The sequence below is a fragment of the Otolemur garnettii genome, unplaced genomic scaffold (assembly GCF_000181295.1).
Source record: "Otolemur garnettii isolate 467f Iridium unplaced genomic scaffold, OtoGar3 scaffold00058, whole genome shotgun sequence".
Lineage (NCBI taxonomy): Eukaryota > Metazoa > Chordata > Mammalia > Primates > Galagidae > Otolemur > Otolemur garnettii.
In genome coordinates, this window is record NW_003852453.1 from 3,167,446 (window position 1) to 3,182,399 (window position 14,954).

General features: G+C 40.7%; 1 protein-coding gene across 1 annotated transcript in view; it reads left to right on the forward strand.

Moving 5' to 3' along the window:
- The window catches only part of PAPD5 (poly(A) RNA polymerase D5, non-canonical), a 75,198-nt gene extending 63,733 nt beyond the window's left edge, over positions 1 to 11,465 (forward strand). Inside the window, exons 6-12 of the mRNA XM_003792534.2 lie at positions 2,314 to 2,442; positions 3,392 to 3,605; positions 4,807 to 4,933; positions 5,038 to 5,141; positions 5,245 to 5,432; positions 7,303 to 7,467; positions 8,832 to 11,465. Of these exons, the coding sequence (XP_003792582.1) occupies positions 2,314 to 2,442; positions 3,392 to 3,605; positions 4,807 to 4,933; positions 5,038 to 5,141; positions 5,245 to 5,432; positions 7,303 to 7,467; positions 8,832 to 9,008 (1,104 nt within the window). The 3' untranslated portion in view covers positions 9,009 to 11,465. The remainder of the gene's footprint in view (positions 1 to 2,313; positions 2,443 to 3,391; positions 3,606 to 4,806; positions 4,934 to 5,037; positions 5,142 to 5,244; positions 5,433 to 7,302; positions 7,468 to 8,831) is intronic.
- Positions 11,466 to 14,954: the final 3,489 nt, after the last annotated feature.

Consider the following 14,954-nt stretch of genomic DNA (forward strand, 5'->3'; position numbering starts at 1 on the left):
AGAGTCTTACTATGTCATCCTGGGTAGAGTGCCATGGCATCATAGCTCACAGCAACCTCAAACTCCTGGGCTCAAGTAATCCTCTTGCCTCAGCCTCCAAGTTGCTGGGACTAACAGGTGCTCACTACAACGTCCAGCTGGTTTTTGTATTTTTAATAGAAACAGGGTCTTACTCTTGTTCAGGCTTGTCTCAAACTCCAGAGCTCTGGCAATCCACCTGCATCATCCCCCCAGAATAGTAGGATTACAGGCCACCATGCCCGGCCAGGATCTGTTTCATATACATTATCATCACCAGCTTGTTGTTGTTGTTGTTGTTGTTGTAGTTTTTGGCCAGGGCTGGGTTTGAACCGCCATCTCCAGCATATGGGGCTGGCACCTTACTCCTTTGAGGCACAGGTGCCACCCAACACCAGCTTTTTTTTTTTACCTTCTTGAAAATTTTGAGCAAATTGAATAGCACATTGTCTGCACATTGTCTTATATCTTTTAAAAAAACTTAGTATTTGGTAAGTTTTGTTCATATTACCACTCTGCACTCTTCCTTTGGTCTTTGTGTTGGTTATGCAATCAGTATTTTTTGGAAGGATGTATCAGGTTTGATTAGCAGATGCCCAGTGTTCTTTCCAAGTCTTTGGTTCTTCCTTTCCCTTCCCTTCCCTTTTTTCCTTTCTTTCTTTTTTTTTTTTCTTGCTGTTACAAAAAGGGCTTGGTGGGGCCAGGTGTGGTGGCTCATGCCTGTAATCCTAGCACTCTTAGAGGCTGAGGCGGGTGGATCGCTTGAACTCATGAGCTTAAGACCAGCCTGAGCAAGAGTAAGACCCTGTCTCTAAAAAATAGCCGGTGTTGTGGCTGGCACCTCTAGTCCCACCTACGTGGGAACCTGAGGCAAAAGGATCACTTGAGCCCAAGAGTTTGAGATTGCTGTGAGCTGTGACACAACCGCACTCTACCAAGGGTGACAAAGTGAGACTCTGTCTCAAGAAAAGGAGATGGGGTGGGGCTTGATGAACATCCTTCCATATACATGTGTCTTTCTTTACACTTGCAGATGTTTGCAGGGAGATTCCTGGAGTAGAATATATGCAAATAAAATTCTCATGGATATTTGCCTAATTGTTCTTTAAAAAGGGACTGTGTCTAGTCTGACCTCAACTGGAAGGTGTAGGAGTCCTTACTTCTCCATGTTCTTGTTGTTCTTTCCCCTGCTTGCTTGCTTTGCTATGATTTGCAAAAGTATAAACTTTTCTTTTCCTCACGGAGGCCATACATGCTTACCATGGGAGGTCTAGAAAACAGAGATAAGAGGGAAATAGAAAATAGAACTCACCAGTGATCTTACCAGCCCTGGGTAACAGCCGTTAAGACGTCTTCCGAGACGTTTGTACCTGCTTGCTTCCCGCAGCGTCCTGCCTGGGCCAGGCTTGCAGCGTGCCGAGGGAGCTGTGCACAGGAGATGAGCTCCTCCTGCCGTGTGCACGTTTGCAGCTCAGGGCCGCTCACGGGTAGCCCCGCCTCCGTCTGTAAGGCCCACGTGGAGGGGGCAGAGTCTCCCGTGGGAGATAGAGGGCAGGGCTCTTCCTGTTCAGGGCTGAGGCAGAATAATGTGAAGGACCCTGGTCTGTGGTAGATCACCACCTAAGAAAAGAGATTTTTTTAAAAATCAGATTTAGTGCTTTAAGGTGTTGAGAGACTTTGTCCTTGTACCATTTCTGTTTCCTTTTTACAAATGCGTAGCCTGTGGTCATGGTCATGGTCATGGTCATGGATCATCAGATGTATAACTATTAAGGGTTTCTTTCCTATACTTGGGTGCCATTATTTAGGTATACATATTTTTACATGTTATAGATTTTAGGTGTGTGGAGAAAAACCCTTAATTGCTTATAACTTACTTTTTACCAAGCTTACACCCCCCTACTCCCCAGGCAAGACTCTGTCGCTCATCATAGCTCACAAGAATCTCCCACTCCTGGGCTCTAGTGATCCTCCTGCCTTAGCCTCCTGAGTAGCTGAGACTATAGGCATACTATAGATATATATGCTGGGTAATTTTTCTGTTTTTAGTAGAGATGGAATCTTGCTCTTGCTCGGGTTGGTCTCAAGCTCCTGAACTCAAGTAATCTTTCCAACCTGGTCTCCTAGAGCGCTGAGATTCTAGACATGAGTCACCATGCCCAGCCAATAGCTTGCTCTTAAAAAGTTCAGTATGTTGCATGTCTTCACCAAGTTTTGTAATGTAAGGGCCAGTTTATGGTCATGTCAATACTTGGATCTATTATTGATGTAGTAATTCTCTTATTTCTTTTTCAGAAATATCCTGTATTGCCATACTTGGTTTTAGTATTGAAACAATTCCTATTACAGAGAGACCTTAATGAAGTGTTTACAGGTGGAATTGGTTCTTACAGTCTCTTTTTAATGGCGGTCAGTTTCCTTCAGGTAAGTCACACAGGTGTCCACGCTGCTGTACGCTAAAAGTAAATAAAAGGCAGAAAGTGCACTGGAGAAACACTGTGGAAAAAATTTAAGTCAACCACTATTGGCTCGGCGCCTGTGGCTCAAGCGGCTAAGGCGCCAGCCACATACACCTAAGGTGGCAGGTTCAAATCCCCAGCCCGGGCCCGCCAAACAACAATGATGGCTGCAACCAAAAAATGGCCGGGCGCTGTGGCGGGCGCCTGTAGTCCCAGCTACTTGGGAGGCTGAGGCAGGAGACTCGCTTGAGCCCAGGAGTTGGAGGTTGCTGTGAGCATGATGCCATGGCACTCTACCCAGGGGGATAGCTTGAGGCTCCGTCTCAAAAAAAAAAAAAAAGTCAACCACTATTCAGACCTTGATTATAAGCAAATAAGTATTTAAAAATCCTAGAAGAGAAGTTTTTTGTTGTTTTTAATCCCTCGTATTCTGATACCTTCGAGAGATTTCACTGCGTATTTTAACCTGCAGAGGTGTGGCCTGATTTCCATAGTGTAAATAGTGTACTAGCGTAAATGCCAAGAATAAGGTCATCTCCAAACAGCTCATCTCGTGAGTGGAGTTGCAGTTGAGATTTGCTATTTGGGTAAGATGAGTTAGTTGAGTCTCAGTATTGTAAGTGATTCTGTTTGTATGGTGGGGTCATCAACTTCCCTGATTCTGATTGTTTGGGCCGGACCAACCTGTCAACATGTGGGGTAGTGTAAAATTAAGCTGCATTACCGGTTCTGCACCATGGCCTTCAGTGTTTGTAACGGCAGTACGGCCTACTGTTAACTCCGTTATCTGTTACTGCTGTGCTGCCCAGAATTGTCATAATACTGCTTATAGAAGGTAGGATGCCACTTTTACCCCTTCCTCTTGATAACTTAGCAAAAATCCAATGTAATTTCTTCCTTTTTTCTATTTTTAGTTACATCCTAGGGAAGATGCTTGCATCCCCAATACAAACTATGGTGTTCTCTTAATAGAATTTTTTGAATTATATGGACGACACTTCAATTATTTAAAGACTGGCATCCGGATAAAGGATGGTGGTTCATATGTGGCCAAAGATGAAGTACAGAAAAATATGCTAGATGGTTACAGGCCATCCATGCTTTATATCGAAGATCCTTTACAACCAGGTATTGAAATTAGGTAAATTTGTGGGCATTCAGAGAGGGCATTGTCAGTCATCTTGTATTTTAAATGCTTTAGATGGAAAATGAAGGAATAACCTCTAATGGTAGTCCTGCTTTTTTCACCAATATATTTCGTAAGCAGACACACCAAAACAAATAGACATACCAGAGAAGATACTTTGCAGACTTCAGATAAGTCGAGGAGAACCCTTTTGACTCTCCAGGCAGAGTAGAGCAGATAATTAGCTGTTGGCTGGGTTTGTGTGCATCTCCAGTTTGGAGACCACTTCTCCTTTTTCTTGGGTCTTTATCGTCCATGATTCCAACCAGTGGTCAGCGGGGCCTTAACAGATGATTCTGAAGTCCTTAGAGTCAGTCAGCATGGTAATATTTGAGTTCAGGGGTGAGAGTTTGAGAGTGCTGTTTCCTTCTGAAACTTCTTTTCTCTGTAATTTTGCAAGGCTGCCCTGTGCCTTCTCTAGCTACCAGTGACTCACAAGTCAGTGCCTTCCTGGAGCCATGTTTCCTTGTTTGTATCCTCATTTTTCTGGACAATATTTTTTCCCAATAAAATCATAAAATATTTAGATTCTGCATTATCAGACTTAAGTGAAAGTGTTTGTAGGCATTTGCTTTTAATGTGTAAACTCTGACAATAAGGAAAGGGAGTGATGAGATACAGTTGCCTGGGAACCCTGTTCTGCCCTGTTGAGCTGCCTTATAGACTGTTACTTGTCTTATGTGTGGATTGGTTGAAGAAACATGCGCTGGGATTCTACACCGTGCAAAAGCATTCGGCAGAGGACACAGAGACTTTCCAGCAGGCATTTGGCTGAGTGCAGGAAATATGTATATAGCTAATAGAAACCAAAATACATGTGTGTAGGTATTTCTGAGTTAGCTTCTCACTCATGGGAGAGAATAGGCAGCTCCTTTTTTGTTTACATCACTGTCTATATATGGGATAGGATAGTTCTTTTTCAGCCTAAATACATTAAAGTAATTTATATGTTGTAATAAGGTACCAGCTCCATGATACACAGGTTCAGAGACTGGGGAGCTTTGGAGACAACTGACAGGTCAGCTCTGGGTGCAGCTCTAGTGGGAGCTGGTGCCCTTGCTCTCTGGGGGAGGGGTTGCCAACATGTAGTTCTTACAAAGCAACGGTCAAACTTACTGGGTTGTATGTACATTTCTTTTAAAGGTAATGATGTTGGAAGGAGTTCGTATGGGGCCATGCAAGTGAAACAGGCCTTTGATTACGCCTACGTTGTTTTGAGTCATGCTGTATCGCCCATAGCGAAGTACTATCCCAACAACGAAACAGAGAGGTAAAGTTTGACTAAAGTCAGTCCATTGTGTCAAAATCTCTTGGGGCTTCTTATCTTTGTATTAATGTTAACTCCTCTCCCCTCCTTTTTTTAAACACACGCAGCATATTAGGTAGGATAATTAGAGTAACAGATGAAGTTGCCACATACAGAGATTGGATATCAAAGCAGTGGGGCTTGAAGAATAGGCCTGAGCCTTCATGCAATGGTAAGACGCTTTCATTGATTAATTGACCACGTATTAGAGGCTTTTCTGTGTCGTGTGTGTTTAATGGGAAGAAACGTTTTCCAATCTTTTGCCACTCTTTCAGGAAATGGTGTTACCTTGATAGTAGATACTCAGCAGTTAGATAAATGTAATAATAATCTGTCTGAAGAAAATGAAGCCCTTGGAAAATGTAGAAGTAAAACTTCGGAATCTCTTAGTAAACACTCTTCAAACTCTTCATCAGGTCCAGTGTCCTCCTCTTCCGCCACGCAGTCCAGCTCTAGTGACGTAGTAAGTACGAAAGACTTGGCTCTTCTCCACTCAGACACGCGCACGGTTTCTCTCGCTGGGGTTAACTCTTTCTAGAAGGCTAACGCTACTTCCTTCTCTTATTTGCTATTGGGAAATTTTAATAACTTTCGTGCATGTTCTTCAACATTTTATTATGAAAATTTCCAAGAACACAGCTAAAGTGAGTGACTTTTAGTGAGCGTGTGAATACCCACCATTGGACTCTGCCATTAACACACCTAACCATCTACCCATGAGTCCATCTTACTCTTTGAGCCATTTCAAAGTGGACTGTAGACATCAGTTACTCCCTCCAAAGGACTAGAGCTTATACATGACCCAGATTTAATATTTGTTTATAGTTGTTCCCTTTTGATATAAAATTGACAAATAAGGAAATCTTGATTGTACATTGACTGAATTGCATCAAATCTATACACATGTGTAGCCCCAAATCCTGACAAGATATAGAATATTACTGTCACCTCAGAGAGCTCCCTCATGATTTTTTCTAGACAGTTGTCAGTTCCACCCTCAGAAGGAACCACTGTTATAGGTTTTTTTTGTTTTTTTTTTTTGGCCAGGGCTGGGTTTGAACCCACCACCTCTGGCATGTGGGGCCGGCACCATACTCCTTGAGCCACAGGTGCCGCCCACCACTATTATAATTTTTTAACACCATAGATTAGGTTTGCCTTTTTCAGAATTTCATATAAATGAAGCACATGGAATATACTCTTTTGTGTCAAGCTTCTTTCATTTAGAATGTTTTTGAGCATCCTGATTGAATTATTTAAAATTTAGTTATAATTTATATGCATATTAGTAAACTTGATAAAGTTTACTGTTTAAAAATATACAGTTCCGTAGTTTTTAATGTTTACAGTGTTGTACGGCCGTCTCCACTAATTCCAGACCATTTTCTTCACCCCCAGAAGAAGCGCTGTATTTATTAAGCAGTTGTTTCTCCCAGTTCTTTCCCCCTTTATCCTCTGGTGACCTCTAAACTACTTTCTGTCTCTATCCTGATAGAATTTTTTCCTTCTCAGAGAATTTTAACTGTAGATTACAAGTTTAAGTTACTTTTTAAAAACCAAGGTTAATCTTGAGTTTACTTAATTGAAATCTAAAGCAGTCTTACCTATTATTTGAATTTTGACTTTATTAAACATGTGGAATAAAAAGTAAATAAGAAAGGGACATGAATTTATGTTGTTGGTGATGACCACATACCATTACGAAGTCCTCCTGAATTTACCTGTGTGCCTTTTTGGTTCCTAGAACCATGTGCTATGCGGACAGAATGCCAAGCTGGATGTCACAGACATACGGGGTGGAACATAAGAGACTGAAAGGGTGGGGCTCAGAGATGCTGGGTGGAGTGCCGGGGTCCAGGGCAGACGCCTGAGGAGAGGAGGCGGCGGCCCACTGTCCCTGGGAGGGCTGTACCACCTGCACAGTGTGTCCAGCCGGAGAGAGCAGACTCTCAGATAGTGAGCCTCCTGATGCCATCATTGTGTGTGTTGGAAGCCGGGGGCTGGAGCCTACATTCCTTACAGTTCGCCATGTTCTTGCCGCGCACCATCATTCGTTTTCTATAAATAAATAAAGCAAACAAGCCCAGAGTGCTGTGAGCATCAGGGCCAGGCACAGGCAGTCGAGAAACAGAAGAAGCCCTGTGGTAAAATAAGTCACTTTAAATGTTTGCAGAAAAGTTTAAGCAGTTGATTTTGTAAATTCTCAGTGGCTTCCTTTAACTCCGAAATGTTTAAATTTAGTCTAGAGAGCACTTAGCTGTAATTGTTTTCCTTTCTGAAAATTGAGTACGTAAATTCCTAACATTCACTATATAACTCGTGACTTGCATTAGGATTCCGACGCGACACCGTGCAAAACCCCGAAACAGCTGCTGTGCCGTCCATCCACTGGGAACCACGTAGGGTCGCAAGATGTGTCGTTGGAGTCCTCTCAGGCAGTTGGGAAAATGCAAAGCACCCAAACCACTAACACATCCAACAGCACCAACAAATCTCAGGTGTGTGGAATTTGTGTTTTAATTGTTAGTATTCAGTACAAAATGTTTAGAACTGCTTAGATGTAAATAATATACATTGGGTTTGAAGAGGGCTCTAGGTTGAAGAACAAGCTTATTTTGTTCTAAGAGGTTGCAAAGCACGATGGTGCTTCTGTCATAGGACGTCCTGAGGGTCTTTATGCGACACCATGTAACATAAATCTGGGCGGGAATCTAGTAACCAGTTGTTCAGCCAACCCCCTATACAGCTTCGTCCAACATGGCATCACGTTATCAGAAGGTTTCAGTTGTACCTGAAATAAACTCACGTGCAGTTTTTATGTGGCATTGTGGCAGTGTTTTGCATATGTGGGAATAATATATCCTTTTTTAATATTTAAACCCTAGTTGCCTATGTTGAAATCATCAGGTAGCTGTCAGGCACGGTCAGTTAATTAACATTAGCTTTGACTGAAAGGTACTCTGTTTTAAGCATTCTAATTGCCTAAAATTGCTGTTAACCGTGAGTAACGAATCAGAGTGAGGGGAGGAAGCCGTTTATATACTGGGCTTTGGCGCAAGGCTGCCTCACCCTCTGAGTGCAGCTGGGAGGAGGCATTAGAGATGACCTCCTGGTCAGTCACTTGGTGAGTTTACATGTCCAGCCCTGGCCGTGTGAATTCACAGACTCATTAAGAGATACCAGTTCAAGTGTGACAGGGCTGACAGAGGGCCTGGGGTCACAAGAAAGCCACAGGTGACAAACAGCAGGAAAGGTGCAGCAGCCCACAGGACCTTGACCTGCCCACACACCCGAGTGTGTCCGAGAGCCCTGTCCAGTAACACCACTTCCTGTGTGGTGTGTGGGCTGGTGGTTCCTTAAGAAAAGTTTTACATTCTGCAGACTCTGTTAGGAAGGCAAGTTAGTGGTCTGTTTTTCAGTATTTCCACTAAAATAAGTAAGAGTTTGAGAGATGAGAAGAGTTAAACCCATATCACCTTTTCCTGCCTGCTGAGCAAGTCGGTGCTCAGCACCTCTCTAGCCAGCGTATTCCTGGTTTTGAAAGCTCCCCCACATCCAGGTCTTCGGGAATGCTCTGCTAATCTGCAACACTCATGTCTTTTTAAATCTTAAAAATATTTTTTTAATTATTATGGGTACATAATATCCTTATATTATTATATATCCTTGTATATCCTTATAAGGTACAGGTGAGTTTTACTATAGGCATATAATGTGAATTAGTCACAGCAGGGTTATTGGGGCCTCCATCACCTCAGCATTTATTATTTCTTTGTGTTAGGAACATTCCGATTCTGTTCTTTTAGTCGTTGTAAGGTCCCCCTAACACTGGTGTCTTTTTGACTGCTTTCTTTTTCTGCAGCATGGATCAGCAAGGCTCTTCCGTTCTTCCAGCAAAGGCTTCCAAGGTACAACTCAAACAAGCCATGGTTCCTTGATGACAAACAAACAGCATCAAGGCAAATCCAATAATCAGTATTACCATGGCAAAAAGCGGAGACACAAGAGGGACGCGCCCCTCTCAGACCTTTGTAGGTAGTCGGCGCTGTGCGATGGACTGTCTTCCTTGTGCAATGATCTCATGCTCAGGACAGTTGCGTAGGGACTCCTGGGACACGTTCAGGAGCCTCACACTGTTCAGACATTGATTTAGCAACTGCATTTTTTCCCAGCTCGCCACAGAATGGATCATGAAGACTGACAACCGCAAAAACAAAAAGCAAGCAAAAAAGGGGGAAAAAAGGCTGCTTATTTGATAAGTCATATGCTACACAGGGTCATTTTAAGATTTAAAGCTTGAATGTAAATTAAATATATTTCTCATTGGCTTTATGCAGAGTTATAGGGAATAGTATTCAGTGTGGGTAGGGTGATAGAAACAGAGAACAGTTTCCGAGGATGGGATGGGAAGAAAACAGAGGCATCCGATAGGAAGTCCAGATTCCAAAGGGGAAGTGATCTGTGCATGTTTTGTTTTTTTTTTTTTAATATTTTTACATATATTTACCATTTTATTGTGTGTATATATAGAAGACCATATAGGAAATTGATATTTGTAATAGTGGATTTGTTAATACTTTTTACATAACATGACTGTTTAAATTGTAAACAGATTTTTCCTCAGGATTAGTTTGAAAAATAATCTGAATTGTCATCTTAACATCCATATGTAGGGACATGATCAGTTCTCTCACTCCGTTTGTTTTCTCAGCATTGAAATGACTTACCTGAACCGTTGTGTCCTGCTGCAAAATTTTTTCCTCTCTAAAGAAAAGGTTTATGGTGGCAAATGACATTTTATTTTGTAAAAAAAAAAAAAAAAAGAAAGAAAAAAGAATATGTACTATGTACTTTGTGTAAACACTGAACAATCTCCAGTCATCTCTGATAATTACTTACAACTGTTCTGTCGTGCTGTCGTCTTGGGCTGTGGGCAATTACATGATTTTGTGTTTGTTCCTTCGCAGTCTTTCTTTTTTTTTTTTCCTCCCTTCTTCCTAATAGAAAAAAAGGCCAGCACGACTGGCCCCATCCCTGTTGCAGTGAGATCTCAGCCCCACAGACTGTGCATGCCGCTCTCCAACCCGCGGGCTGCGTGCGCTGCTTTCCTCATCTCTTCTTCTTTTTGAAATTCATGCTTAGCTACTGTGGGAGAGAATAACTGTAAACAGCTTTAATTAAATCATACTTACAAAAAACTATTTTCTTATACTCCACTTTATGCTTTTGGTATTGTTGATCTTTAAAATTAAATGGTCTTTGATAATGGATCTATTTTGTATTGCCTTATTAAGACCAAATACTTCTTGTCATCCCGTTCTCTACCCTCTCCTTTCATGGAATTGTTATCTTTAATTAAAACTTTTTTAAACATTGGCTTGTTTCAATCATACTGTAAATTTTGGTTGTGGTCAGCTTTGAGTGCAAATGAGATGTATAATTCTGTTATTACCTGTTGAGTTTGAAACTCAGTTGGGGATATTTAATAGAATGTAAGCGCCATTTCTGAAAATGCTTTCGTTCAAGGTGAAAGCTCTTCTGTTTAGCATCAGTGTGTGTGGCTCTGTTAAATGCAGCCATTTCTGAGATGAGATTCTTTTATATATATACATATAAAGTACTATTGGCTTTTAGGAATTTCTTTTATATACATTTATGAAATATTGGAGACCAATCAGATCGTTAATGGACACTTAGTGCAACTTTTTATAAAGAAAATAATGCTGACGCAAGACCAAAACCAATGTCATCACTGAAATTAACAATTTTCGATATGTTCATATTTTAATTGACAACGGAAAAATGTGTTCCAAAACTGGAGACTCATAGTACTTGTGTAAACTGTGGAAGGTTTTAAATGTGATGTTATTTTGACAATGTTTCAAATTTTAGAGTCACATTTTATTCTGATCAGAATTTTTATCAAGGTGTTGAGCTTTTGTTTTTGAAACTAGTTTGTCATAACATTGTGCATAATCACAGTATTTATTTTCTAGGACTATTGTGAATGTGTAGACTTATTGTTTACTGCTAAGGGAACAATTATTTATAAAATAATATTAAATTCAGTATTAGCTGCCTATTTCAGACACTTAATACTTACAGAGATCCATGTTACATTTACCACACTGAAGTTTTTTTTTTTAAAGAATCACCCTCATTGTTGAAAGTAAATGTATTCTTAGGGTGCGAATATTAGTGTTCCAATAAGCATGTGATTATATTAAGGTGGTGGTAGCGGGAAGATAATCTTGATTCCATTGGGAATCTTAGGTTTTCGTAAATCTATTGGGAAAATAGTTTTTCCTGTACTGCTGAAGTTTCTTTTTGGTAAACAGTATCTTTCTAAAAGAAAAAGCATGAAGGAGAAACCGAGGTGTGTATACATTTCCTCCAATGACCAGCATTGTACTCGTGAATACTGTGTATCTTGCAGTGAACAGTCTGGACGCTGTTCATTTTTCAATCTGAAGTAAAATACTTTCAAGAACTCTTAGTTTGCCTGCTCATTTGTGTTGTACATTTCATCTCCGTATTTGACTCCTGTCTTCTTTCTTTTTTGAGTTTTAATACTTCGTACAAAGGTGTGACTATATCAGAAACGTCTCATTTAAATATTACAGTCCATTCACATCCATATCATAACCTTCCTTTCCTAGTAGAACAGGGTCTTAGAAATTCTGCCTCACTGTGGTGACAGTTCTCTGGCTGGCATGTGTGTGTCCCTGGTCATGAGAAACATTTTACAATGGATTGCAGAGGTGCTGATGGGTCTGTGACGTCAGCCCAAAGCCTGAGTGGTTTGTATTTGGATGATAAAGGTAAATGCATTTTTTCCTCCAGTTTAAAGTGTCCACAAAGGAGCCTGGTGTTGGTGTCTGTTCTGTTGGGAGCCGTTGTGCTCGCTTTCCAGTCCAGCTTTGAGCGGCAGGGTCTGTGCCTTTTACGTGCAGTCGCCCTCCAACCAGCAGTGCATCATGTTACCTTTTTGTTCTGTTTTGCCTTAACTTGCATTTTGAGCCTCTCAGTAAGTTTTTTGATTTGGCTCCAGATATTCCTAACGTCTTCACAGGGCGAAGCCTGAGTGAGAGAGCATTTTTAATAGTCTTTTTCCTCTGGAACTTTATAGATCCATGTGTTTCCTTCTCATCCCTCCCCCGCATAATGGTAAGTGTGAGTTGCCTTGGCCTTCAGCTGTGTACTAGTGTTTGGGGTTTCTGGAAGCACAGGAGGATCCGAAGAGAGTCTGGCCGCTGTGATGTGCAGAGCCCTATTGCTGTGACGTGTTCATTGCATAGACCTCCCGGTGGCTAGGAGGTGTGGTTATCAAGACGGTTCTGTAGAAATCTCTAGAAATCACCCTTAATCAGGTATTACTGACAAGTGCTACTGATATTTTTGTTGGTGACGCCTCCACCTCCTGAGTTTTATTTTAATACCCATCTTAGGTTTGAGACTGATCCAATTCCTCAGTTCTAACATGGTGTTGATTTCTTAGTGTTTCGGTCACTAGGCAGTTGGATCACAGTTATGATAAACTATGAAAAAGACATTCCCAATTTTGCAGTGATAAACACTGAAATGTTAAATTAATCAGAAGAATTTGTTCTTACTCATCTATTCTTACACTCCTCGCTCACTAACCTGGTTGAGTTAGTGGAAGGCGTTACCCTCTGCAGGTATGTGAGCAAAATAAATGGCTCATAGTCTTTATATATAAGTGATTTTCATCAGAGTCATAATTCATCTAGTAAAGTGTTTAGAGGGTGGGGACGAGTGGGGACGACTTGTATGAGCAGTTCCTTCAAAGCATCTTCATCTTACCTTGGCTTACAAACCTCAAGACTGGTTACCTGCCATTTTGTTAAAACATTTTTTGGTGGAATAAACATGAAAAAACATTCTAGGAAGCTCCTTGATATTAGCCTAGCTAAGAAACAAGCCATGTGAAAGTTCTTTACGTCACTTGAAAACTTAACCAGAAACTTTTCCTCCACCACCGTATTGCGAGCTGTCTTGAACGTACACCTTAGACGACTTATGTGTTGGCCAAAAATAATGTATGTAGACATTCAATGTTGACTAGATTTTTTTTTTTTATGGTGTGATCTTTATTCCATGACAATCTTCAACTCAACACAAATTTCATCTTTACATAGGATGGTAATTGACTAGATTATTAACAAGAAAAGTTGCTTATAAAATCTGTACATATTTGATACTCAGAAGTAAATATTTAAAGACAATTTTTAGTTAATAAACTGCTAATGTTTGTTTTACTCTATCTCAGGTGCTTTATATATATGTACATATATATAATGTATTTGGCCTTAACTTTTTTTTACTTAAGTGTGTACTTTATTAAGGTTTAACCTAGTTTATAGTCTGTAGACTAAAGAGACAACACTTTTGAAGGTGGGTCAACCAGAGAGATGGCAACAGTTCAATTCCTTTGGTTATTACAAACTTGCACTGGATTTACTTAGAGATGTTAGCTGTGTCAGTCAGTGAGATAATAATGTGGAAATCAGGTGTTCTTTTGTGTATTTCAATGAAAATTTTTATTAGTATTGTGCGTCATCCCTGTGTCAACATTTTAACTTGAGTCCTTGTGGCCCCACGCCCTCGGCTGCCTTTCACTGCTCCGGCTTCTGTGTGGCCTAACGATGGGGAGGGTTTTCCCTAAGGACCCAGTCGGGATGGATTTGGGGGAGTGTTTTATCTGAAGATGTTGTAGGAACAAAATTATTGTAGTGGCAGCTAGAAATTAGGAAGTAAAAGCCTCATGACCTGTTGGGAGAGTGGGGAGAGATGGGTTTGGGGAGGGACAAGAGTCCTTGAAGAAGCATCCTCTGAAGCCAGTAATTTGGCAAAGTTGATGAGTTCCCTCTCAGCTGTGTTTTTCAACCTTTTTTATCTCATGGCACACTTGAACCTGTAGTTGAACTTCTACGGCACACTTAAATTATGTTGATCAAAAAAAGTTAAAAAAAAAAAAAAAAAGAATATACTTACTGTGCTTTGAACTTCTTTCCAAAGTAATTTAATGATCTTTACAAACTTTCTTGGCAAGACCAGCATGGTAGCTCACTGCCTGGAATCCTAGCACTTCGGGAGACCAAGACAAGCAGATTGCTTGAGCTCAGGAGTTCAAGACCAGCCTGAGCAAGGGCAAGACCCCATCTCTTAAAAAAAATTTTTTTTTATTCATGTCATACTGGTTGAAAATCACTGTCTTAGAGGTTAGTTGGCTCATACCTTTCGAAGAGAGTGAGGTGGTGGGTCTTCGGCCACCTTCTTTTTATTCATAACTGTTCCCTAAGATCATTTCATTATTGCATTGCAATTGATCATAACATGTCACCCCATCCCTAGACTTAATCTAATTTTAAGATCCCCTCTCTGTGATTTTTAGATGTTAAAATTTCATAAGTCACTTTAAAAGAAAGCAAGCTTTTGAAAGTCGTAAATCTAACCAAAGGTTGGTTGGTTGAAACGGTCTGAGTCTTCACCCTTTACTGACTTCTAAAAAAACACTGTCCTAATGCAGGTTGTTAAAAGAGAAAAGAGGTAGCGGCCAGTATGGTGTACAGACAAACTGTGAAGGAGCACTGGGATAAGCGTTCTCTAGTGGGCTGTAGATAGATGCGTGTGTAGGAAGCTGGGGGAAGCCACTGTTTGTTTTGAATAACCTTGTTATTTATTTCCTTCCTTGATTAGCATTGCCTTCTGTGTTAAGAAATGCGGACTCCTGTGAGGTGCTGGAGGTTTGAATCATCTTGAAAGCTTCCCAGTCTTGTCTAGTTACCGCTGCAGAGGCACTAAGGAATTTACCAGAAAAAGAGATTTGATACAAATGATTTATGAAATCTCAACTTTTCCCGAGGTCCTATCACTGGGCACCAGTTACGAAAACCATGAATGAATGGCACACCTGGAAGCTTTTTTTGTTTTTTTTTTTTTTTTTTAAGCTAATGACAATTTC